Source organism: Clarias gariepinus, chromosome 21, assembly GCF_024256425.1.
Source record: "Clarias gariepinus isolate MV-2021 ecotype Netherlands chromosome 21, CGAR_prim_01v2, whole genome shotgun sequence".
Lineage (NCBI taxonomy): Eukaryota > Metazoa > Chordata > Actinopteri > Siluriformes > Clariidae > Clarias > Clarias gariepinus.
This window is the reverse complement of record NC_071120.1, coordinates 16,232,258-16,259,098: the sequence shown is the minus strand read 5'-3', so window position 1 is coordinate 16,259,098 and position 26,841 is coordinate 16,232,258. Positions and strand designations below refer to the sequence as shown.

General features: G+C 38.7%; 1 protein-coding gene across 1 annotated transcript in view; it reads left to right on the top strand.

Annotated features, from left to right (window-relative positions):
• Window positions 1-26,841, top strand: part of col27a1b (collagen, type XXVII, alpha 1b) — an 80,985-nt gene that overhangs the window by 13,320 nt on the left and 40,824 nt on the right. Inside the window, exons 4-9 of the mRNA XM_053480961.1 lie at window positions 156-209; window positions 8,670-8,723; window positions 13,620-13,673; window positions 13,892-13,945; window positions 24,346-24,390; window positions 26,685-26,738. Coding sequence (XP_053336936.1) covers window positions 156-209; window positions 8,670-8,723; window positions 13,620-13,673; window positions 13,892-13,945; window positions 24,346-24,390; window positions 26,685-26,738 — 315 coding nt within the window. The remainder of the gene's footprint in view (window positions 1-155; window positions 210-8,669; window positions 8,724-13,619; window positions 13,674-13,891; window positions 13,946-24,345; window positions 24,391-26,684; window positions 26,739-26,841) is intronic.

Below are 26,841 nucleotides of genomic sequence, written 5' to 3'. Positions count from 1 at the left end.
ATTAGGAGACTTTGGAAGCTGTTCATCATTTGCTAGGGGCTTAAAGCCACCATGCAATTCAAGGGATTTGTGCACTTTTGGAGAATGTCAGCAGGTAGACATTCAGCACTTAACAGTCATGCTTTGCATCACAGTATGACTTTTTTGTGTTTTAGGGACCTTCAGGGGAACCTGGGAAGCCAGGATTACCAGGGAAACGAGGGCCTCGGGTAAGTAGTCCTGCTGATATGTGTTCATTATGCTCTACTAAACAGATGTTTAAGCATCACATCAGTGTGCGCGATCACTAAAATCTACATAGAACCTCATACAAATTATTTCCATTATCCTAAACACATTGCTTCGTTTCCTTGGATATAAACCAGTTAAAGAGTAAGAACATAAACAAAATCAATATCTCTGTTTTTTTCAATACAGTAGGGTCCAACAGTCTAAGGCCACACAGGAACATTCTAGGCAGCAGCAAGCCACATTGGTTAATCAGATTTGCATGTCATGACGGTCCAGATTCATAAATACAAGTGAGTTTTAAATGACTCTAATGTGGACGAGTCTGTCCTCTGAACAGCTTACATGTCTTTCTTTACACGATCTTTGTTGAAACACGTTAGTTTATGCGACCACTCATTCATCCAACTAGTGCAATTTTAGCAAACAGTATGCTTGGGATTTTGTTCTGGAGGATGGAAAGTCAGTTAGTCGGCTCTATTTGTTGAGGTCCAGAAGAAGGAAGAAAGCCAGACGCCTTACTTTAGCTGATTTAGCAGTTATTGAAAGGACCGCTATGAAATCCCTGTGCTGCCGGTGCTGACTCACAGCGTTCAGTTGATTGGACATGATTTGGAAAGGCACACACCTGTCTATATAAGGTGCCACATTTGACAGTTCATGTCAGAGCACAAACCAAGCATGAAGTCAAAGGAATTGTCTGTAGACCTTTAAGACAGAATTGTCTTGAAGGCACAAATCTGGGGAAGGTTACAGAAAAATTTCTGCTGCTTTGAAGGTCCCAATGAGCACAGTGGCCTTCATCATCTGTAAGTGGAAGAAGTTCGAAACCACCAGGACTCTTCCTTAAGCTGGCTGGTCATCTAAACTGAACGATTGGGGGAGAAGGGCCTTAGTCAGGGAGGTGACTAAGAACTCGATGGTCACTCTGTCAGAGCTCCAGAGGTCCTCTGTGGAGAGAGGAGAACCTTCCAGATGGACAACCATCTCTGCAGCAATCCACCAATCAGGCCTATATATATTTGTGGTATATATATATCTATATATAGAGTGGCCAGACGGAAGCCACTCCTTAGTAAAAGGTACATGGCAGCCCGCCTGGAGTTTGCCAAAAGGCACCTGAAGTGTTCTTAGACCATAAGAAACAAAATTTTTAGGTCTGATGAGACTCTCTGGCCACTTTACCATATAGGCCTGAGATAACTTTCTGGAGGGTTCTCCTCTGGAGCTCTGACAGAGTGACCATTAGGTTCTTGGTCACCTCCCTGACTAAAGCCCTTCTCTCCCGATCGCTCAGTTTAGATGGACGACCAGCTCTAGGAAGAGTCCTGGTGGTTTCGAACTTCTTCCAGTCACGGATGATGGAGGCCACTGTGCTCAATGGGACCTTCAAAGCAGCAAAAAAAATTCTGTAACCTTCCCCAGATTTGTGGCTTGAAACAATCCTGTCTCGGAGGTCCACAGACAATTCCTTTGACTTCATGCTTTGTTTGTGCTCTGACATGAACTGTCAACTGCGGGACTTATATAGACGAGCGTGTGCCTTTCCAAATCATGTCCAATCAACTGAATTTACCACAAGTGGACTCCAATTAAGCTGCAGAAACATCATCCCCAACATGTTTAGGGGAAACAGGATGCGTCTGAGCTCAATTTGGCAAAGGCTGTGAATACTTATATACATGTGCTTTCTTAATATTTTTATTTTTAATAAATTTGCAAAAATCTATTTTTATGTTGACATTGTGGGGTCTTGTGTGTAGAATTCTAAGGAGAAAAATGAATTTGATCCATTTTAGAATAAGGCTGTGACATAGCAAAATGTGGAAAAAGTGAATACTTTCGGGATGCACTGTAAATTTTCTAATTTCTTAGAATTTAATTCATCCCTGTTTGCACTTGAGCTGGCGGGTTTGCATGAAAACTGATGCTCCATCTTAGATCAAACCCATCAGAGTGTTATAAGGATATGTGCTTCACTAGGAATAAGGTTGAAAGAAAAAGTTGAACTGACCTTTTTAGACTGATGGTGCACTCGGTCCATGACCTAGTGAGCTAGAATGGAAATGTATTTTTGATGAAGCAATTTGTAAGCCACTTTAAATAATGGTTTCTGCTAAATATATTCATACAGTGGTTGGTATAAATATTGAGGCAAAGTGAATTTAAATGTGGTAATGACATTCTCATATTTTTTTTTAATGATGACATTCAAGATGATAATTTCTTATATTAATCAATCGAAATTGCAATACAACAATCAGCATTTAGTATGATATTGCTAAAACCTTTTGGATCTAGCTGGGCATAGAATCAGAAAGATGTTTACAGTACTCTGGTGTCACTTGCTTAATCTATGCCTGCTTGATTGCTTCCTGAAGATCATGTACAGAGGACAGTTTTCTTAACCGCTCTTGCTTCCTCACTATTGTCCAACAGTCTTATTGGCTTTAGGTTTGGAGATGACCCAAGTCATGGCTCCAGAATCTGAGTACCATTGGTTTAATTCAATTCAATTTTATTTGTATAGCGCTTTTAACAATTTGCATTGTCCCGATGCAGCTTCACACAATCAAAAGAATTATTTAAGTTTTTATGGAATTTAAATGTGTATGAATCAAAATGGTCAGATAGTGCCTGGTGAGCAAGCTGAGGGTGACAGTGGCAAGGAAAAACTCCCTGAGATGGTAGTAGGAAGAAACCTTGGAGGAACCAGACTCAACAGGGAACCCATCCTCATTTGGGGTTCCAGGTTTCCCATTATTTTTTCAGTTAATTATCACAACTCTTCAGCCAGACATTCTAGAATAAATTAGTGAACTCAGCTGTTTTGTGCACAGGGAGAATTATAATACGTGGCAGGTGTCCGAATACTTTTAGTCACTGCTGGGATAGTATGTTTTTTTATGGGATAGTGTTTTTTTTTTTTTTTTTTAAAGAAAACAAATGAAAATAAAAACAAATTAAATTTTTCAGTTTCTTGACGTCTCACATTCCCCATACAGTAACTAACGCCTCTGGCCTTAAAGTAGTTGGGGATGGAGACTGTAACATAAGAATATAGTTGCATATCAGTATATCAGCATACACTTCTTTATTAGTTTTCTTGGACAAAGATAACTAGGACCTAAACTTGTCGGGTCACCATATGGAAAAAGTAATAATAATAATAGGAAATAGGAAAGAGCAGAGAAAGGTCAGCAGTTTCAAGAAGGTTTCCAGTGTGTAGGTTTAGTCTAAAGTTTGTGTGTATAAGATACCTGGTGTAACCCTTTAATGGGGCCTCTCTGGGCTGTACTGTTGGAATCCAATCTGCTAAACAGAAGAAAGAGGCCTTTGTGGTCATCTTAATAAAGCCATTTAAAGCTTTGCTTGTGTTCACAAGCTTTGTGGTTCATCAGAGATCATGGTCAAGATGCTCTAGGTAGATGACTAGTTAATGTAGGAACTGCAAATTTGTTAAATCTGAAGAATCTTTGTTGTTGAAAAAAAAAATGAAGCACCTCTTTGTTGACCATTTTTCAACTTGAAAACAGCCCTGCCTGGTATTCACTTTGTATAGAGAGTTTGAAGTACAATTAGAGCACAGATGCAATGCTTATATAGATCAAATGCATGTGGCGGCACCCTAATTATTGACACGGCTCCGAAAACACAGTTTGTTTAAGTGAAACCATGTCCTTCCAAGAGTCCTTTTAAGCGTTACTGCCAATTTTGAAACCCGTTTTAAATATCTTATCCTTTTTTTTTTTCTTGTTAGGCAACTTATCACAAATGCAAATAATTAATCTGAGCTGTTGTTTTGGTTGCAGTGGTGGGAAGGGAACATGTATGATTTGATAGATTGGAAGAAAACCAGTACACTCGGGAGTTCTCAGCCGTCTTGATTGTTGAACTTTAACCTTATTACCATAGCAAGTCACATTGTTGCTTAGTGCCTGGATAGAGCTTGGAGCTGACCAGTGTTGGCGTTTCTTGTAACCTTATAAGTCTGCTAGATAGCTGCTTTACAGTGCTTTACAGCAGCTGTAAATAGTCCCTGTAAAATATTTATAACTTACAAGTGAAGTAAAAGTGCTTACATAGTAGTTTACTAACATTTAGAGCATCCCTAATGTATCGGTTGATTTGAACTTAATATGGAAAATGCTGGTTGTTTCAGTACTGAGTCAATTTTTCCTCATCACTCATACAGATGCCTCCGAAGTTATACCCCAGGGTTGAAGTCTAGACCAAATATCACTCAGGGGAATTGGCCCTGTTAGTCTTAATTATCAAATAATCATAATGAATTAGATTCTAGCACATGAGATACTGTATGTCTTTAAAAACTTTGGACATGTTTTTTACTTACTAGTAAAAACAATCCTCGAAACCAGAATTTCTGCTTTTTTTCTGTGTTTTTTACAAACATTGGCAGACGCTGCTTCCTCCTGACTTATAATATTTTCCTACGATGGGTCAGCATATTGTTTGCCATACACCGCATTTCATTTTAACGGGCAGATTTACTGATTTTTCTTTTCCTTTTGGATTGAGGATTTATGAGCAGAACGGAGGTTTGAAAGGAATGCCGAAAGCACTGAATGAATGTGGTTTTCCTCCCCAACTTCATCACAGCCCTCATGTAGCTTCGAACCCAAGCCGTTGTTAACTAACCAAGCCGTAAATATGATGTGCACGGTATTGTGTTCTGTTATTTGTCCATGACCACTGGAGAATATCAGCGTCATTTTTTTCTAGCATTCTTCGCCAGGACTTGATATGATACGTACATTGTTAACATTTATAGACTCTTTGCCCCTTATGACTGTCTCGTTGTGCTGACTAATGTGAATAAAATGCCTTTTTGGTCATGTGACCTGTCTGGCCTTTATGTGGCAATTGTAAATATCATTAAATCCCAAAACATTAAATCCATTATTGTGTGAGTTTTCCTTGTGTCATGGGGGCAGCTCTGACCCCTCGGGGCATGACTCCACAAGACTTCATGGGTGTGCTGTGGTGTCCGGCACCGGGACATTAGTGGCAGATCCTTTAGATGCTGTTGGTTAGAGGGTGTAGCCTCCGTGGATTGGACTTGTTCGTCCAGCACATTCCATGGATGCCTACTCCAAAAGGTATAGATGAGACGTGGGTGGCCATGATCCTGTCACCCGTTTACTTGTATATAATTCATATTTAATGTTGTTTAGTTTACCTTGCGGCGAAGTTAGTCTTCTGGTGATTTTAGGGTCTTATCAGTGTAAATCCAGTACTGTATATGATGCACACTGCTGTAAACCTGGCTGCTGTTCTGTTTCTTATGATGCTGTAGATCTTGTGCCAGTCCAAATAGATTCCCGAACATTAAGCAGTTCTGAGAAAAAATCTTTAGAGCCAACATTATGGAAGAAGTGGAAAAATACTTTTTGTATTAGATTCCAAGAGTCCAGACCAGAAGTGTCCCTCGGGTGCTCTAGCAGCTCTACAGCAAGCAGTGTGGTGCGCTCACGAAACAATTTAGAGAAGCAAACCGCTGAAATATATACGAGGTGTAATGAGATGCCCGGGTGTTAGCTCACACTCCTACCTGAGCATACTGCAAGATTTGTGGGGGGGGGGATCTGCCTCAGCTTTCTGAAGGAACATCACTCATGTGCACATTATGTTCTCTCTACCGATGTCATGTGTATGAAGGAAATATAATCAAAAACCCAATGCTCCTCTTTGGCTTTGGGTTCTGGCTAAATGTTGCCACATGCACAGCATCCAAGCAAATTGCAGTATGTTGAGCTATGTGGCAAACGGTGGGGAAAAAGGAGGCGGAAATCTGTAGATGAGCTCCTGGTAAGCGTCTCCATATGGTGAGTATGTGCAGAGTCAGCAATGAAAAAGTGCTCCACTCATGACTCTCATGTCTGGGCCAGAACAGTTCAGGACAAGGCAGATTAATAGCTGCACACACAAAATGCTCTTTGTGGTTCTCCTCATCATGCACTGATCTCTGTTTTGTGCTTCGTTCTACTCTATTCTAAACCACTACTAGTACTAGCTACAGTACCTGGCATGGTACCAGTTTACTCTGTAGAGCTTATTTGGTTTGACAGACACTGCTGACTATTGCTTTAATGTTCTCTCTTTTAGTATGTAGGTCAGGACCATCAGAACATGTTCTCCATCTCTCACTTTGTCCCTACCCCCCCACACACCATCTCCTCACGCTGTGTTTCTCTACGTAGTGTGTGGGAGAGGTGACTGAATGCAGAAAATCACATCCATATGCCATAAGACAAACAGAAGGCCTTTTTGCATATTGAGTGCAGAAAAATGTTCAAGCTCACACAGACAGAGTGTGTGGATAAGGTCCGACCTCCTATAGAGTTTGAGCGATGAGTGACGTGTGCTCTGACGTAAAGCCTGACCATTTAGTTGTTTATTAAACAAAGCATGTTTTTGAAAAACCTCAAAATTTTCAGAAGACAAAATATGGACAATAAAAAGCAATTGGAATATTAAATGAAAATGTGTGGAACAGCACAATACACTTTTTTTTAAAAGTCAGCAGAAAGTCTCTTGCTATTACCAGACTTATTATACCGCAGACAAGACATTGACTGCGTTTAACATCGTGTTCAGAAAAGCTCTTGAAAACAGAACCTGGCTTTTGCGTTGTCAAAGTGTCCATTGTGCTTGTGCGGTTCTGAGTGTAACTACTTAAACATGTTTTACTCCTATAAACAAAACATTCTGCAAGCTTTTAACTTTGGACATTGGGCAGTGCTAAAATATTTCACATCCTGAACCACATGCTTGCTGATTCAAGCAACACCAGATGAAATGAAATCAAGACCTGGCTAACAGTTTGTGAAATTGTGCTATTATTAGGTTGACATGACACTTAAATATAGACTGTACCTCATATTTAAGTACCTAAAGTTTTGTGACTTCATGGGCCTACATGACACCTGTAGGCCCCTTAATAAAAAATAACATGAACTCTCTTTGCTTCTGTGCTTGTTTCACCATGTATCACTTCTCAGGAACATCCTGGTAGCACTGAGTTTGCATGATGCCTACCAATGAATTGGCATCATTGTTTGTGTCTGGAATTCACCACCACTGCTCCCAGGATGGGCTCTGGAACCACCATGACCCTGACCAGGATAAAGTGCTTACTAAAGAGAAATGAAGAAATGATTTCAATGATTTAAAAGGCTCCAATTGTTGAAACAAACCTCTGAGTTAAATGAGAGATTTTCACTGATAAAAGTTATTAATCAAACAAAATGAATTTGAGATTTTTTGACAAGTATTTCCTTGCTTGGACAGATAATTATGACTTGAATAATAATGACTTTTCATAACTATGTCTATTTTAGTCATATGACTATGACTATTTATAAATGAATCAGGATCATGGGCAGGCAAGGTGGTGGAGTGGTTAGCACTGTTGCCTTGCACCTCCAAGGTCCGGATTCAATTCCTGGCTGGTTTCGCGTCTCTGTGTGCATGGAGTTTGCATGTTCTCCCTGTGCTTGGTGGGTTTCCTGCGTGTACTCTGGTTTTCTCCCACAGTCCCAAGACATGTAGATTAGGCTAATTGGCGTTCCCAAATTGCCTGTAGTGTGTACCCCGCCTTCTGCCCTAAGTCTCCTGGGATAGGCTCCAGGCCCCCTGCGACCCTGAATACAGGATAAAGCGGTATAGACGATGAGTGAGTGAGGATCATGGGCCAGCCTGCCTTGGCCGATCTTACAGAAAAGCCAATTTAGCACAAACTGCTGAAAAAAGTCAATGCTGGCCACAATCAAAAGGTATCAGACAAACACCCAGTGCATTACATCTTGCTGTGTATGGGGCTTAGCAGGCAAAAAGTTCATAGGTTCAAGGTTGCTGATTCATCTCCAAATTCCCCACTTATCAATTCAATGAAGCATCCATGGAATTAACTGGACAAACAAATCTGACACATGGAGACCCCACCCAGTAAACCACGGCACCTAAGAGAGCCGCTGTTAACATCTTGCTGCCAGAACTACAGCTTACCCCCAGAGGTCTTTTTAAGTCATGCCCCTTGGGGCATGACTTAACGCTCCAGCCTAGATTAAGATACTTTAAAGTTTTTAACCATTCAGTTTCAGAATCCTTCAATTTTCATAGCATTACAAGTAAGCACAAACACTTGTGTTTGCATCCACTGTAACCAGGATATGCACAGTGCTTTAAAATCCCACAAGCTAAAGAAACGTTAGAGTTAAACAAACACCCCCATCGCCAGACAACGTTTACACTATTTGCATCCCTTTACTCCCTTCCTTTTCTCATGTAAATCTTCTTAAGAGGGGAAAAAAAAACAATAACCCAGGACAAGGTTCATGACCCGGTCTAAGTTTCCTGCAGTGAGAAAACTGTAGAGGAGATGGCACAAATAAAAACGTGAAAATGTTCTTGTGTTGCAGGGTCCTCCAGGTCCACATGGAAACCCAGGACGCCCAGGGCCTAAAGGACTCAAGGTTAGTACTGCTGCATGTCTGCTATGGGCTCTAGACAAATCTTAATCAGTAGCCTGTTGATTAACTCAAAAAAGCAACATCGTGTTATGCCATGGTATTAAAATACGTTACAGTTACTGTAACTTTTCATGAAAGCATTTTCAATAGTGAGTTAATGTTTTTGTTTGCAACTTATTTCATTGCTAAATTTCTCTTGTTTTAACTAAAACCATGCTGCATGCTTGCCTGCTGATAATGTCACCAATACGACTTCATCTCTCACTGTCGCAGCAGGACTTTAGTCTGGGCGGCTTTATCACTTCCTCATTTCTAAGCTCCCATCAAACAGATCGGCTTTCAATGGTTTAACTTCTAAGCTGTTACCACCGTCAACACCATTGCACTAAAATTGATTCTGTGCAACAAATCAGTGAAACTTTGTCTACACTGAAAAAAAATAAATAAATTATGTATCAACATACAAGTGCCATTCAAGTCAAACTGGTACTTTTGATTTGGCAGAATAAGAGTAAAAACTACCTTTATTTCTCTACATTAATGCACTTATGCCATCGTTCCCCTAGTGCTTGTATACCATCAAAGTAGAATGTTTTTTCAGTGTGTCGGAGACATGCTTTATATCTGAAACTCTGGCCTTCCAGAAACCTATTTAATGGCCCAAACATGTGGAAATGCCTTGGAGCGAGGTCAGGACAGTACAAAGGGTGATGTAGATTTCTGTAGGGTGCAAGTGGTGTTTGTAAGTGATCATGTGTACAGTTCCCACAGTCAGATGTGTCTCTTCTGTAAGTTGGATACAAACTGTCAATTGATTTTTAAGGATCCATTCATTGAATGTTCACGGGAACTACTGCGCAGGAACACCTCAGCTGAGATCACAGACATACAGGCTTTTTAAAAAATGTTTGCGCCATCCAATTGTTTTACTGTGGCTAAAAGTTTCATCAGTCTACTGTGCTTAAAGTCTTCCGTAGATGTCAATCACTTTTATGCCTTTCATTTCATTCTTCTGTTCATGAGATGACAAGTCCCGGTTTGTCATCTAGCAAATTATCACCATCTACTACAGCACCTTCCAGCAAATCATCCCCAGAATCTCCAATTATATCACAACTGAACTTTTGAGCTTTTCCTCTGTGTGTGCTAATAGTTTAATCACCCATCCTACTGTATGTCCATGTTTATACACAATGTTTGTCTGATTAAACACGCTAAAGCCCTGAAAAGAGAATGGCACTTTAGTTTAACTACTAAACAAGCAAGCACATAAACTATTATCATGCTAGCTTTGTGGTGAGTTTGAATGAATAAAGCATGAAGACTGTGAGAAGTCATGGAGACTAATTTAGACTGCCACCCATTGCCTGAAAAGGCAGAAGAATGTGCCTGGTAATCGCCAGTGTCTTTGGAGAGCTTACTGTAAACCCTTTCTTGTAGGCGTATATGGGCGACGCTCTTGTGTAAATAACCACGCTTGGGTTCGAGAGCATTTATTAGCCGTGTCGCTGTAAACTGCCCTGGAGATTTTCAATAGTAGCAATGCTGCATTACGGTTTTCTGTCACTGCTGTAGGACAGATGTTGGTAGTCTGCAGCTGTTCCGTTGCAGGGCTTTGGAATGAGAATAACATAGCAAATTCAGTGCTGTCAACATTTTAATGCAGTCAGCTTTCAGTACACAGGGGATGTATAATTTCTGTACCAGTCTGTTGCCCATCTCATAAAAAGTCACTGGTAACAGTAAAACACTTGCTAGGTTATCATTAATATGACATTGAAGGTCAGTAAGGAAACATAGTGAGAAAACAAAATACAGAGGAATAAAAAGGAATCAAAAGCTTTTGTTCTTTTTTCAGGGATTATTTACAAAATCATTCATACTTGAGATTTTAATATTTTTTCTCCTATTGAACACTAATAAATAATGACAAGACAACTTCATTAAACAAATCTTCACCAGAATCCCTAAGCAAAAAAAAAAAAAAAAATTAAATAATAAATTAATAAAAAATATTGCACATATTTATCCATATTTAGTCTAGGTTGTTCCAAGTATTTTATACAGTGGGGGAAATAAGTATTTGATCCCCTACAGATTTTCTAAGTTTGCCCACTTACAAAGAAATGAAGGGTCTATAATTTTTATCATAGGTTTATGGTAAAGGATTGAGACAGAATATCAACCAAAAATGCCAAGCAAAACATGACTTAGTACTTGGTAGAGAAACCCTTGCTGGAAAGCACAGTGGGAAGACGTTTCTTGTAGTTGTTTACCAGATTTGCACACATCTTGGGATGCATTTTGATCCACTATTCTTTACAGATTTTCTCTAAATGTTTAAGGTTTCTTAACCTTTACAGCTCTCACCGTGAATTTTCTATTGGATTAAGGTCTGAAGACTGGCTAGACCACTCCATGACCTTAATGTGCTTATTCTTGAGCCACTCCTTAGTTGCCTTGGCAGTATGTTTGGGGTCATTTTCATGCTGGAAGACCCATCCACAACCCATCTTCAGGAAGTTTCTTATCCAAAATTTTACAACACATGGCCTCATCCATTGGCCCCTCAGTGCAGCAAAGTCAATCTGTACCTTTAGCAGAGAAACAGCCCCAAAGCATAATGTTTCCACCTCTGTGCTTGACTGTAGGGACTGTGGTGTTCTTAGTGTCACAGTCAGCATTTTTCTTCCTCCGAAAACAGCAAGTCGAGTTGATGACAAAGACCTCATTTTTCGTCTCATCTGACCACAGCAGTTTATCCCAATCTTTCTCTGTTCATTGGCAAACCTCAGACGGGTCTGTACATGTGTCTTCTTGAGGAGGGGAAGCCTTGCTGTGCTGAAGGATTTCAATCCATGCAGGCGTATTGTGTTATCAATGGTTTGTTTGCTCCCAACTCCTTGAGATCATTCACAAGCTCCTCCCGTGTAGTCCCTTATTTTTCTCATGATTATTCTTACTCCATGAGGTGAAATCTTGCATATAGGGCCATTAATGGTTACTTTGTATTTCTTTCATTTGTAAATAATCGCTCCAGCAGTTGTCTCCTTCTCACCAAGCTTCTAGCTGATGGTCTTCTAGCCCATTCCAACCTTGTGCAGGTCTAAAATCTTGTTTCTGACTTGCTTTGACAGCTCTTTGGTCTTGCTGATGGTGGTGAGGTTTGAATGGAAGATAGAGATTTTGTATGTGTACCACAAGAGCACATAACCAGTCTGTGAGAGACAGAATTATTGTTGGTTGGTAGGGAATCAAATATTTATTTCCCTCATTGAAATGCAACTTAATTCATAACATTTGTATCTTGTGCTTTTTCTGGATTTTTGGATAATATTCTGTCTCGATTCTTTACCATAAATCTGTGATAAAAATTATAGACCCTTCATTTATTTGTAAGTGGGCAAACTTAGAAAATCTGTAGGGAATCAAATACTTATTTCCCCCACTGTATATGACAGAAATATTTAATCTGTGTCCTTTTCCCTATCCCAAATCAAACATTTCGTATTTTTTTATTTAATTGAAGATATACAAATTTGCATGCACACCACCTTGACCAATCTTAAATATTTTATATTGCAGTTTTGATGAAATCACAGGAGTCAAATCATCCAACATATATTAATAATTCCCTGTCATCACTTACAATTGCAAATAAAAAAACAACTGTAAACAATTTGCAAGGATTTTATAAACAGCCCCTGCTTTTTTATATTAATAGTACACAAAAAAATATTTGTCCCTTATATATTAGATATTATAAAGCCCTCTCTCCAAGCCATTTACAGATGTTTGGGCCATTAAAGAAGTTTCTGGAAGGCCAGCGTTTCGGATATAAAGCATGTCTCCGACACACTGAGAAAACTTTATACATTGATGGTATCCAAGCACTAGGGCAACGATGGCATGAGTCCATTAATGTAGAGAAATAGGGGTAGTTTTTACTCTTATTCTGCTAAATCAAAAGTCCCAGTTTGATTTGAATGCCCCTTGGATGTTGATACAGTACTTGATCAATTATCAATAAACAATAGTACCTTTTTTATCAAATAAAAAAATTAATTATCAAATAACAATAGTAGGGGTTCTATGAGGCTAAAAAGTATGACTTTTTATTTGTTCCTGTGGAGTGTCTTCCATACAAGTCCCTGTGTGTTATCATAGAACTGTAATGTACTGTAGGGGGCATAACTTTTTTATTAACTGACTTAGATCATTCAAATTGCACACGTTGGTAGAGTAACCCTTCCTCTATACAAAGGTGTTACTCAACATAGTCTCCACCACAAGCAATGCTTTTGTGCCATTGTGCCAGAACCCAACTCCCGAATCCCTTTTGTCTCGGTTCTCGCTGCATGGTTTGTTTTCAAATGCTGGTTCCCCATCTTTAAACCTCCGTGCACATTGCTTTTGTTAATGGTGTCATGTCCATAAACATTCTGTGGCGCAGTGGGAGACCATCGACTGGGACAAGGAATTTCATAGTTCATTTTTTCTGGAATTTCATTCCAGAGTTAGGTTCAGCTCAGGTGCGAATTCATTGCTTGTGATAGAGTTTTCGATGTATTCTACATTATATTTACTTGATTTATACTGGTTTATGTGCCATTACCCTTAAAAATAACATGTTAATAATTATTTATAAAAAATCTGTGATTAGTCTGTCCCCGCGACCCTGAATACAGGATAAAGCGGTATAGATGATGAGTGTGTGTGTGAGAGTGATTAGTCTGATGTGTTAACTCTGCTATATCATCATATGTTTTGTCTATTACTCGCAGCTCAACAGCATGCATGCACATTTACAATATATCTCAGTATCAGAGGCATGCAGTACACACACTTACACATGTATCCCACGCAAGAATTATTTTTTTTCCTGTCTGTGTGTCGTAGGGAAGAAAGGGGGACCCTGGACTCTCCCCTGGCAGAGTTCCAAATGGAGCAAAAGTATGCACTTTCCCTTCTCTCTTGATTTAGCAACACTAGTGCATTAGGCAATGTATAGTATTGGGACTTGGAGAAGGATAAACAATAGAAACCCAGATGTGCATAAACTTGATTAGTGCCATCCATACGCATGCAATTTAGCAAAGTATTGACATAGTTATTATAAATGTTGTGTTATTAGTGCCAGGTACATTACATAATTCATGCTCACTTTGCAGGGGGATCCTGGGATCTTAGGACCACCCGGACTACCTGGACAAGAAGGTCGACAAGTAAGAAATCTTTTAGCTTTTCCATATGATGTTAAAATGTGTCAGTCTCCAGGTGATTGGAACGGTAGATTGGCGTCATTGGCCTGCGTGTTCAGATTTTCCCAATTAGCTTCATATCTGTTGCAGAAATTCCAGCACGTATTGCGCTTTAGCACTTTCTTAGGCGCATCTGTGTTGTGCATATAAATCAAAGCCGGTAAATGTGCTCCAGGTTTGTGGGTGAGTGATTGCATGTTGCTTTATGTTTGGGTTTTTTCCATGAATAGAGGCCTCTCCTCGACTCAGGCCAGTGTGAAATCCCATTCACTCATCAGAGGGAAAACGATCCCAAAGCAGCGCAGAACGTCTGCCTTGCTCTGGATGTTTCTTCTCATTCGTTTGGACGAAAGCCTAACAGGCTCCAGATACAGGCTCCGAGCTGGTCTTCTCGGCCATGTTCTGCAGCTCAGCGGCCAGCTTATGACATCATAAAATTGTGCAAACTACACATTATTGAATTCACCCTGTTTTAGGGTCATTATGCCTGGCGGAAAAAGAAAAAAAAATGGCTCACTCAGCAGCTTTTCGTCTGTGATGACTGATGATATTCTGTTTGTTTGTTTTTTCCACAGCTGCATACAGTACCTTTGGGTGAAACTGCCCAGTCATTGAAAAGCCTATTAAATTGCATCATGCTGTTTCTAAAACTGTCCCCTGTGAGTCGTACTTTGTTGTTTATCAGCTGTTGGCCGAAATGATTCTTCCATTGGTATCAAATGTGCCGACGAGCTTTTCGTGCCAGTGTAGAAAGGGATCGGTCGTGTTTCTGAGATCATATTAACAACCCAGCACTGAACAGCTTGAGAGGAAGCGATTGGTTCCAGCCGGTCATTTTTTGGAACATCGACTTGAATGCTGAGAGACTCCGCCTGGCGTCCTGCCTGTTGCTCCCGCTCCAGTGTCGTCTCATAACACTCGTACCCACTCTCCCTCTTTAAACTGCGAAAGTGAGATTTTTCATTTTCATAGTTCCTTAGTGAAATAATATGTCATTTCCAGTGGGTCTATTTAGAGCCTAATGCATGCCCGCCGTTGTTTAATAAACACTCCGAAGCGGAATGGTAATGCTAAACTGTGCATTATGACGCACATCACACTCAGAGTGCAACCTTTTTTGATTGCCAATATGTTTGGAGGCAAAATGACGGCTTGAAACATTGTAAAGTAATAGAATTACCTGGCTGCCTTGTTGCTCACATATGTTCTTAATCACAAAGCTTCGGCTGAAAAAATACATTAAAAGCTCATGGAAAATTACTTGGAAACACTAGTTCTGCTAAATTACTACTGGCACTAAACCATGAGGTTATTCCATATAAGCCCTTGTTTAGAGACGAAGCATTTTTACCAAAAAAAAAAAAAAATGCCAGCTGAAGAGCAGAAACTAGTCAGGGTATAGAGAATTGATGCTGCTGAATGTATCTCTCTATACTATAAGCTGACAATTAGCTGGAAAACAAATGGTTTTGATTACCAGTTGTGTTTGCCTATGCCTAATCCTTTAGACTCTTTCACACACACACACACACACACACAAACACACAAACACACACACACACACACACACATATACACACACACACACACACACACACACACACACACACACACATATACACACACACATACACACACACACACACACACACACACACACACACACACACACATTCTCAGCATAAGAGCAGATGTCTTGTCTGGCAATGAGAGACAGTGTTGTGTAATAGGACAAGCGCAGGCTATGAACGTCTGTTACAGTACAGTATAGTATTCCAGCCTTTATACTGCAATCTGATTTGCTAAAGGAATTTGGAGCTCCGTGTGTCATGTGTCAGTATGTGCCATTATATAAGATGAATCCTAATATGAAAGGCCAAAGCATGACTCAGAAGTATTTATGAAATGCAGATGGAGTAAAAAAAAAAAAAAAAAAAAGCAGGATTTTCTGCTTTTTTTTTCTCTCTTTTTTTCTTTCTTCCTGCTTCAGGATCAGTTGTGCTTCTTTGAATCGGTTGGATTTCATTGGCCACAGTGCTGACCAGCTGTTTTACTAAAAGATTCTAGCTAACAGTTGGCCTCATGGCCAGGCTCCAGAGACATCTTCAGTCTCTGTTGAAAACTGGGTAAACACTGTAATGAAGCCAGATCAGGGTCACCAATAGAAACGGTTCAAGCAAGAGAAGGGGGCGAGCTGACATGCTGACTAGTTTTATTGTAGAGTGAAGGCCCAGTGGAAAGCACATAAAAATAATCAATGCACCTGGGGTTTTAAATGGTGGAAACTATGGAGGTAGCTCAATCTACTGAGCAAACATGTGAGCAAGAAACCTTAAAACCGTAATCCTTCTGAGACTTACACGTATAACAGTGATTTGTTCCATCTGGTTTTTCCACTTTTACAATAGTTTGAATAGTCAAACATGCTTGAGTGAGGAGCATGTTGCTGTATAGATAACGTTTTGTAGTCTTTTCCGAGACATGAATGAAGGCTATTTCGTTCGGCGCGTATTACAGCCCTGTCCTACATTTAAAATCTCTTCACACACAACGTAACCAGAGTCAGCCACACATGCTGAAGATCTCAGAAGGTGTCTGTCTAAACAGACATGACACAGCTGTCTGCCATCAGCCATCGAGCCACCTCAGCTTCCCTCAGCTTGTCACTTGCCCTCAACCTCACCCTTGTTGCTTTCCCTAGTTGTTTATCCATGCAGATAATCCCCATGATCTTTGTTCTTTCTTCCTCCAATCACAGACACTGGTTTAATAGAACTGACGAGTAGACATAAAACCAAATGTCTGCTTTTAGCGAGGAAAAAATAGACACAAGCGCTGGAAAGTGCTGATCTGAGTCAGCAAGTCAGAGGTGAATGATCATTTGGGAGGAGGCGCATGAGTAAGACGGAGCCAGAATGAGACATGCAGAGGGAGGAATGTGGAAATGAGTAAAAAAAAAAAAAAAAAAAGGAAAGAACCACTGTATTTTCTCATTGAGTCTGATTTTTAAATGCATGGAGAAGTTTATATGATATATATATATATATATATATATATATTTTTTTTTTTTTTTTTTTTTTTTTTTTTTTAGGTTAAATATATATTTTGTCAAATATTTGCTTTAATACTATAAGAGAATTAATCCTTTGCTCTTTTTCCTAGATAATATTACTCAGAGTGGCCTTAAAATCCCTTTATATTATATGATCATGTCTGAAAATGTAATGGAATATCAAAGCATTAGGGATATTCAGACAAGCGCTAGAGTCAATGCAGGACACGGGTGGGAGGCGTTTTGTTTAGATTTCGTTCCGGCTAGGATTTCATATAAAGTGCTATCCTGCTTTGTTGTATCATTTGTAAGTCAGCCCGTTTTTATCCGTCCTTATCAGTGTGAAAGAAAACAAGTTTTTCTGAGGAAACACGAGAACTCACAGCCAGAGCACCATCTTGTCTTCATCAGCTGCACTCAGAGCTACAGCATTCAGAGCAAAGTCGTTAAAAGCGCCAATTTATCAGCTTGCTCTAGGAGAAGACGGAGTGCCACACTCACAAGCTCTGCCAAGATTCGGACCCATGATCTGGATTCCATTATCCCACACACACAGATATTCACACACCTTATAGTCTTCCGCACTTAAAAGTGACATTCTCAGACCAGAGAAAAGCTGTAAACATACCATTGTAAGTGTCTTCTGGAAATGAATCTATAATGAGAGGTGAAAAGTGGGCCGCAACAAAGCAAAGTTACTTTATCTTATCCTAAAGTTGATTATTTTCCAAAAGCAGCGGGTCCAACAACGTTTTTATTATTCCTAATCCTCATCAGTCTGGCAATTATTATAATTTTCAGTCGCTCATGCTTTTCTTCTCTGTATTGTTACATTTAATATTGTAAAACACATTGCAAATTATTTCCTGTTCAGCAGCTTTTAACAGTAGTTCACTCAACAAAATTTGTAATGTTACAAATAACATATGTCTTGAGAAAACCGACTTCACCATTACATAATATGACTCCTACAAAAATATATTAAATAAGTGTCTCTTTAGGGAACGTTTTAGCAAATCAACAATTGCACACTTTTCTTGGTTGAATAACAACTTGTTTTTCTAATCAATTTGTTATTAGCTTATGCTGCGTTGTGAGTCCCTGTGATAAGATATTACTGTGGAAAGAATAATTAAGTAAAATCACGAGTGGGAGTGCTGGTGTGCTGAATATCAGCATGGCTGTGATGCAGACATAGGCATAGCACTCCTTCGAGTGTGATATTGCTTTCAAACAACAATTCCTCAAACAGCATTTGGTATCAACAGATTATGATATATTTCTTTATTTAACCAGTTATTTTGCTTCGACAGCACATATTCTTCCATGAATTGCAGAACTAGTTTTTACCTGGTGGAACACAAACTATGTAGCCAGAAAATGTGGAGAATAAAACGTGGAGGTGGTGGACAGTCCTGAGAAACGTACAAGATTTCCTTTACATTTCCACTTTAAGCTAATTTCGGCCAATCAGATAACTTCATGAGTTTCATGGTTGAATCCCAAATAGCATTGAACGGAAAGCTAGTGTGCTAGGGTGTACAATCTCTTGTTCCACACAGCAAGTACTTTGTAGTTCCCTTAATCAGGGGATAAAAAGGAATTTGAGATTCAGCGTAGTGTCAGAAGCTAGCTAGTTTTGTAGCTAGCGTTAGTCGTAAAAAAAAAAAAAAAACGGACAGTTCTGAGGCAATTCAGAACGACAGTAGAAGCAATAAATAAGGGTTTAAAGTGTTGTTAAAAACAACATTCATTGCATGCATATTCAATTAGACCATGTGACACAAAGTAATACATATAGTTAAATGTCCTAGTGCTGGTATTATGGAAGTATAATAGTGCCAAAATTCCTCAAAGCAAAATAGCAGGTTGAATTACATGAACTGAAAAAAAAAGGGGTTGCAATAAAAAAAAAAAAAAATCTGCAAATTTTCAATTTGATCTGAATTGAAAAAAATCCTTAAGGCATTTACAATGTTTGAAATTTTTGCCACTGCAATTTATAGTGGTTGTATATTTCAAGTGAAAATGTAATCCAGGCATTTAAAATTCAATGCAAAAATATTCAAGTTACTAAATTGCAGTTCAAAAATATTTTCAAGTGTTAAAAATACAATCTTCATTATTTTTTTATCTTACAAATTCAGGTAATAAAAATTCAGTAATAAAATTCAGGCTGCAAAAATTCAGCTAATAAAATTCAAGTCGCTAAAATTCAGGTCTTCACATCCGGGATATCACAGGAATAGCAATGGAGTGCTGATTGCTGCTGTCCGTGCCGCAGTGTACTTTAAAGTGTGCTTCCTGCTCCATGTGCAGTCTACTTCTCAGAAACTACTTTGTTCTATTATGTTTTGCCGGGTTGCCAGTTGCACAATAAAGGGTGTATGTGTTAAAATGACCCCTCTGCAGTAAACGCTATATTTAAAGCAAAGCCAGCGCTCTTTCATTCACACGCGGGAGCGATGGGTTTCCCGCCCCTGATCTCGGTGATGTACAGTCTGTGGAAAAATTCTGTACAGCAGCAGAAACAAATTTGGGAAGCAGTCAAACAGCATGGGTTCAGCGAGTGACACCAGAGTAACTGGAGAAGTCTGACTCCGTGCACATAAACTGATAGGGACGATTCAAGACAAAGAATAAAGACATAGATAGACAGATAGATAGATAGACAGACAGATAGATAGACAGATAGATAGATAGATACTTTATTTATCCCGAAGGAAATCCCAGATATCCAACAGCAATAGAGACAGTGACAGTAAGACAGGTGATAGATGGCACACTGTATATCTTACAGTCATAAGTCTTCATGTAGTTATTTAAACAGTTAGTAGTATATACTGTATGTATGTGTGAGTGTTTCATATGTGTGTGCATAAGTTAAGTTTGATTTAAGCCCTATACGGCGCCTCATTAATACCTGTCGCACTGTGACTTTGTCACATATAACATTGTACATCAATGGCTGCACTGCAATTATATTTATTATATTTATATTCTTTTTTATTAATATTAAACTGAAACTGAAATGTTGTAATTGCGTTGCATAAAATAATTTATATAATTTATTTATTATTATATTTTAATCACACTGACATTAAACCGTACTATCCACACTTTATGTTTTTCTTAATTACAAGGTTTTTATGTTTACCTTTATTTATAAGCAATATAAATTTAACAAAGTGTAAACAGCATGTATGTTGTTGCTGCTGCTGGGGAAATTAATCCCATCTGGTTACTGAATGTGACTGTACATTACCGAGCTCAGGGGCGGGAAACCCATCGCTCTCGCGTCTGAATAAAAGAGCGTTTACGGCAGAGGGATCATTTTAACACATACACCCTTTATTGTATAACTGGCAACCCGGCCTGTTAGTTACGAGGGCTGCGTTCCGATCGGTAAGTAGTTTCTGAGAAGTAGACTGCACAGGGAGCAGGAAGCACACTTTAAAGTACACTGCGGCACGGACAGCAGCAATCGGCACTCCACTGCTTTTCCTGTGATATCCCGGATGTGAAGACCTGAATTTTAGCGACTTGAATTTTGTTACCTGAATTTTTGCAACCTGAATTTTGTCGAATCTAATGTAGATTGTACATTTTAACACTTGAAAATATTTTTGAACTGCAATGTAGTAACTTGAATTTTTTGCATTTTGCAATATTACATTTTCACCTGAAATATACAACCACAATAAATTGCAGTGGCAAAAATATTCAAACATTGTAAATACAAGGATTTTTTTCAACTCAGATCAAATTGCAATGCAGAAAAATTCAAACATTTTTATTGCAACACGTTTTTTTTTTTTTTTTTCAGTTTATGTAATTTAACCTGCTATTTTGCTTTGAGCAATTTTGGCAGTATTATACTTCCATATGGTATGCTCTTGGCTCACCACTCAAGGAATGCCTCTCGTCTTATCAGATTACTCAGTCGGAACTAAGTGTTGTATAATAGTTTATATCAAGTGGATTTGTATAGGCATTTGAAGTACAGCCAAATCTACTGCTATAAAAAATAATCATCAGATTAGAGGATTCAACAATCTGTATTTTCTGTATTCAACTATCATATTACAATGTTTACAATATGCATAATGTTTGTGATATTTTTAGTTAAAAACTAAGAAAAGTGAAAAAACTTATAGCAAAAGGTAAAGGAAAGGTTTATTATTATTGTTGTTGTTGTTATTATTATTTTATTAAATGTCGAATGAGTTACTAATGAGCTTAGTCAGTCAAACAATCCATTCTGTCACTGATGAGAAAGATCCAGATTCTGTTTCATGTCTTTATATTGTTCAGCGCCACCCTCCACTGAGTGTCTCTGGCTTGCAACGCTAGAGGGCTGTTTCAATCTGCAAGATAAAAAATGGCACAGATGGTTATCTTGGAGTTTCTCATTCTCTTTTCCATTGCTGTGTAGTTTGGCTTGGCGTTCCTCTCTACTTTAACTCTTCTCATGTGACTTAAGTAGCCTTATTATATCTACTGTATAGGTTTTTTTTTTAAACCCAAGTTGGCTTCAGAACTTTGGAAATTAGAAAGTTAGAAACATTAGTAATTAAAAAATTACATTAGAAAATTGAATAGAAGTCATTCTTAGCCAAGGTGGATTCTTCACGTAAAGAAGTTACTGCTGAATTTTGCAGCATTTGCTTGTTTGTCTATAGATCCAGACCAGACATGTGGGCCACCCTGTATATATATACATATATATATATATATATATATATATATATTCCTCATTCGGGGGTGGATTCAGCATTGTTCATTGTCTTCATCTGCGCAGCAATCAGTTCCAGGATAGAGATCAGAGGCTTGCTTTTAAACCATGTTGCACACAGCGCATGCTTGCTTTGATCAGTATCTCACCTCTATGCAAGTCTATTATTTCTGTTGTGATTTGCTTTGAAAAGAGGCCACCATAATTGCTCGGCCTTTCGGGACCCGTATGTTCTTAAAGAGATTTTGGCCTCCCAGCCTGCTGTCTAGTGCTGTAATTTGCTGTGGACGGATTGATTGGCATTGGCAAAGTAGCAGCTGCAGGGTGTGTGTTTGTGCAGGCGGTAATCCTCATCAGTGCTGGAATGCCAAGCCATACGTATAGCAGCCACAACTATGAAGAACTGATGCGCTGATTTGGATTTACACTGTCTGTTTTCGTGTTGGTTTGGGTATAGAACATTCCAAATGCACATGTTGCATCCCCTTTAGCTTGTTTCAGAAGCATTGATTAAGGAGTGTTAAAGCTATTTATCTGATCTTTAACCTAATAAAGGAGTGCACACCTAGGAATGGTGTTCTTAGCTTTATAAAAACATTCTGTTTTGAAATCTTTTCTGTATTACTTTTTACTTTTACAGAATATAAAAATAAAAGGTTTAGTAAAGTCTTCTCAAAAATAAGTGTTTCAAAAAATACTGGGTGCCTCCATACATACTTGTAAACAAGTGTTTACAAATGCATGCCTGTGTTTAAATAGAACTATACAGGCTCCCTGTGCATTAAAACAATCAATTACCAGTCACTTACTTGCACTTGCGGTGGTGCTTTTTTTTATATATATATCTATGCTTCAGTGGGGCAGTGGTGGCGCAAACAGTTAGGGCTATGGGTTACTGATCTGAAGTTCAGAGGTTCAAGCCCCAGCACCACCAGGTTTCCGCTCTGGAGCCCTAAAGAAAGGCTCTTAACCCTGCACTATGACCCCTGCTTCCCAAACTGGGATATGTGAAAAAATCTTTTCAGTGGGTTGTAAGGTGCATGTGACAAAGAAGGAAATCTTAATTTTATGGGCAAATGTTTATGGACACCTGACTACCAAACAAATTTTTGCTTTTGTTAGAATTCTTTTTGCTTCTTTGCTAGATTTTGGGGATTTGCTCATTCAGCCCTAAGAGCATTAGTGAGGTAGGGCATGATGCTGATCGGGGAGGGCTGCCACAGTCGGTATGCCAGGTAATGCCAATGGTGTTCAGTGGGGTTGAGATGCAAATCTGTCAAGTTCTTCCAGTTAATCCTTGGAAAACCTCATTATTTCTGAGGCAATAGTTTGGGGAGAAAACAGATTATGGTGTAATGTTTACAGTTGATGTGTACATACAGTATTTTTGGTCTATTTTGTTATAATGTACGCCAGTAATTCTGGAGGGCACCATATAATTGTAGTAGTGATTAAAAAAAACTGATTTAGGAATTAATACCTGAATGAATAACACTAGCTACTGTTTAAACAAGTGTCTTGCATAATCCTTCCAAATGGTTTAATTTAAAAGCAGGTTTCTTGGCACTGCTAGAAAAAACAACCTTTTTTTATTAAAAACACTGCTCTTCTTATTCAAAGTCAGTAATTTCTAAGACTTACTTTTCATTACTGTGAGCGTGTAGGTGATTACAAGTAAATCTGCCAAAGCACACACTGCTGTGTTCCATCTCAATCGATGATGGTTCTTTCAGCAAGACTTGCCCAAGTTGGTTTTTGTGATTTGCAGGTTTTATTTGAATTTATTTTTTATTTTATTTATTTTATTTTTTTGCTGCTTTTAGCACCTTTGTGATATATTTATACTACTACAAAACTTCCAGAAAAGGATGTTATTTAAAATGATGTGCATTTGTGGTGCATAATTCTTTATAAAAGTTTTTTTCTTTCTTTCTCTCTGTCTAGACATTTCCTAGCATTGATCATGTAATAAAGCAAGCCTGCAAGATTCACTACTGTAATTAAACAATCGCTTTAATGATGACAACCACCAGAAGCTCCATGAACATATGGGAAATTAATTGACTTTCCTCAGTACTTAATGACATCACATGAAGCTGGAGAGTTTAAAGATCCACTCTGCAGTTATTGTGATTGGAATCCTGGATGGAACTGTTCTTTACTTAAAGAGTCATCGAGTTCTTTAGCACTCAATGCCTTTCCATTGCTGTGCTGGAAAGATTTGTAACAAGCTTTGTACAGGTCCTTTTTGCATGTTCTCAATGGAAACCACACAGTGGGCTCTCCAGGAGTTCCCTTTAGAAGAGTCATGATCTCCATCTGGAGCTGAGTTATAATCAGCTGACTCAAGCCCTTTAGTGGGCTTTGTGGTGATAACTGATACTCCTACAGTTTTTGCGAAGACCTCTCACGTCATGAACGGATCTCATTGAAGACAAATTATCTGATTTTTTATTTTTTTATTTTTTCATAAATACAGTCATCCAGCTTCTCTTTCGGGGCCCCTGTTTCACTGCTAATGGCCAACTCTGCCTACTTTCTTTCTTATTCTCGCTTTCTTTCTTATCCCCTCTTCAGGGACAAAAAGGTCATCCTGGTCCACCTGGCCATCCTGGAGAGCCTGTAAGTATTATTAAATCCTATATTATTTCCTTTATATATAACATTTCTATTTTCACTTCAGTACAGAGACGACATCAAGCCTTTCCATAGTCTCTGTTGTACAGTATGTGTTTCAGCTACAGAGACTGTTTTGATGTAGCAGAATGGACCGAATCCAAAATCACAGAAAGATAAAAAGCACTAAAGATGCCATAAATGAAGATGTGTAACTACAGTTTTGGCCTGTTAATGTTAAACTTGGCCAGACTTCCTGGTTCTGTGTGCTTTCTTTTAGGCTTCATAATGGATGTACATTTACACTTAGTGTAACGTTTATGTATTAGTACTTTACTGCACCTTTGTAAGACTTTCCCTTTATACAAGTTTATGTTTCTTAATAGTTTAATAGTCGGAGTGATCTTTAAGTAGCTTTCCAGTGCTGCCAATATCCAAAACAGTTTCGTCAGGATGATTCATAGTTCTATTTAGTAAGTAGCATGGCAGCAACAATGGTATATAAATTCTTTCCTTGCACTGTAAGAGCATTTGGCTGACAAGCCCAGACGAGGAATTATAAACTGACATTCATTGGGTGCCATTTAAAAGTTCCATAAATAAAAATAATAAAATGTACATATAAGTTATAGAACTTATATACACAAAAAGAATAAGTATTTTGTCCTTGGCTGAAGCTGCTTCTAAATGCTTATATACTGTATAAGCAAAAAAAAAAAAAAAAAAACTCATATGCTTAATTAGGTACACCTTGCAAATACTGGGTTGAACACATTTTGCCTTCAGGACTGCCTTAATTCCTTGTGGCATAAATTCAACAAGGTGCTGGAAACATTCCTTAGAGATTCTGCTACATATCGACATGATAAAATCATGCAGTTGTTGTAAATTTGCACATCCATGATGGGAATCTCCCGTTCGATCACATCTCGAAGGTGCCCTATTGGATTGAGATGGTGAAAGTTGGGCCATTTGCATAAGGAAAAGTATACCAGGAAAGTATCCCCAACACCATTATACTACCATTGAATCGTTGATACAAGGCGGGATGAATCCATGCTTTCATGTGGTTTAAATCCTACCATCTCAATGACGCAGCACAAATCAAGACTCATCAGACATTTTCCAGTCTTTTATTATACAATGTTGGTGAGCCTATGTGAATTGGTTTCCTGTTATTAGCACACAGTGTGTTCTTCTGCTGCTGTAACCCATCTGCTTCAAGGTTCAAAGTGTTGTGTGGTCAGAGATACTATTCGGCATATGAATTGTAACAAGATGTATTTGAGTTACATTTGCCTTTTTATTACAGTAGCTTGATCTGGTCTGGCCATTCTCCTCTGACCTCTGGCACCAGCAAGGCATTTTCACCCAAAGAAATGCCACTCACTGAATATTCTCTCCTTTTAAGACCACCCTCTGTAAATCCTACAGAAGGTTGCACATAAAAATCACATTAGATCAGCAGTTTAAAAAATATAGTGGAACCTTGGATTACTTTTAGGAAGCAGGCTCATATTTCAAAACACTCTTAAACCAAATTGAATTCTCACATAAGAAATAATGGAAACTCAAATTATCTGTTCCACAGCCCAAATAAAAAATACAGAAAATTAATTAACACAAAATATAAAGTAAAAATAAAACAAATTAACCTGCACTTTACCTTTGTAAAAAAAAATCACGACAAAGCAGTGTTTCTGTGTAGAGCAGAGAGAAAGAGTGTGTGTTTCTGTGTGTGTCTGTGATGGCGAAAGTAGGAGGGGTCTGTGTGTGTGTGTGTGTGTGGGTGTGGGTGTGTGTGTGTGTGTGTGTGTGGCATGGTGTCCAATGACACGCGCGCACACACACAAAGAGCAGGCTGATAGAGAGAGAGAAAATGGATTTTTAACCTCTCTAATGAGACGATTACCCACAATTCCGCAGCGCAAAAAAAAGAAAACCGGTTGGCTCAGTTGTAATCACATGTGATCACATAAAAAATAAAAAAAATCTTTGCTCGTCTTTTGGAACACTCCCAAACCGCGGTACTCGCAATCCGAGGTTCCACTGTACTCCAACCAGGCCATATGACACCGTTGTCACTTCAATCACTTTTCTTCACCATTCAAATGCTAGGTTGAAAAGTCAGCAGATTGTCCTGACTAAGTCTTCTTGTCTTAATGCAGTGAGTTCCTGCCATGCGATTGGCATATTAGAACAGGTGTACCTAATGAAGTGGCTGGTGAGTGTATTTATTGTAATAAATTAATTAGTTTCCCTTTCTCATTACTGTTTTTTCTTTCTTTATTATTCTGCAGGGGGTGCATGGGCCAGATGGAAACCCGGGTGCCAAAGGTTATCCTGGCAGGCAGGTGCAGTAAATTTCCTGTTGTGCTGCTGGCTCGTACAGTAGTCTTAGAAATGAACACACTTAAACTCTGTACAGTAGGCTAAAGAAAAAAATATGTCCCTGCT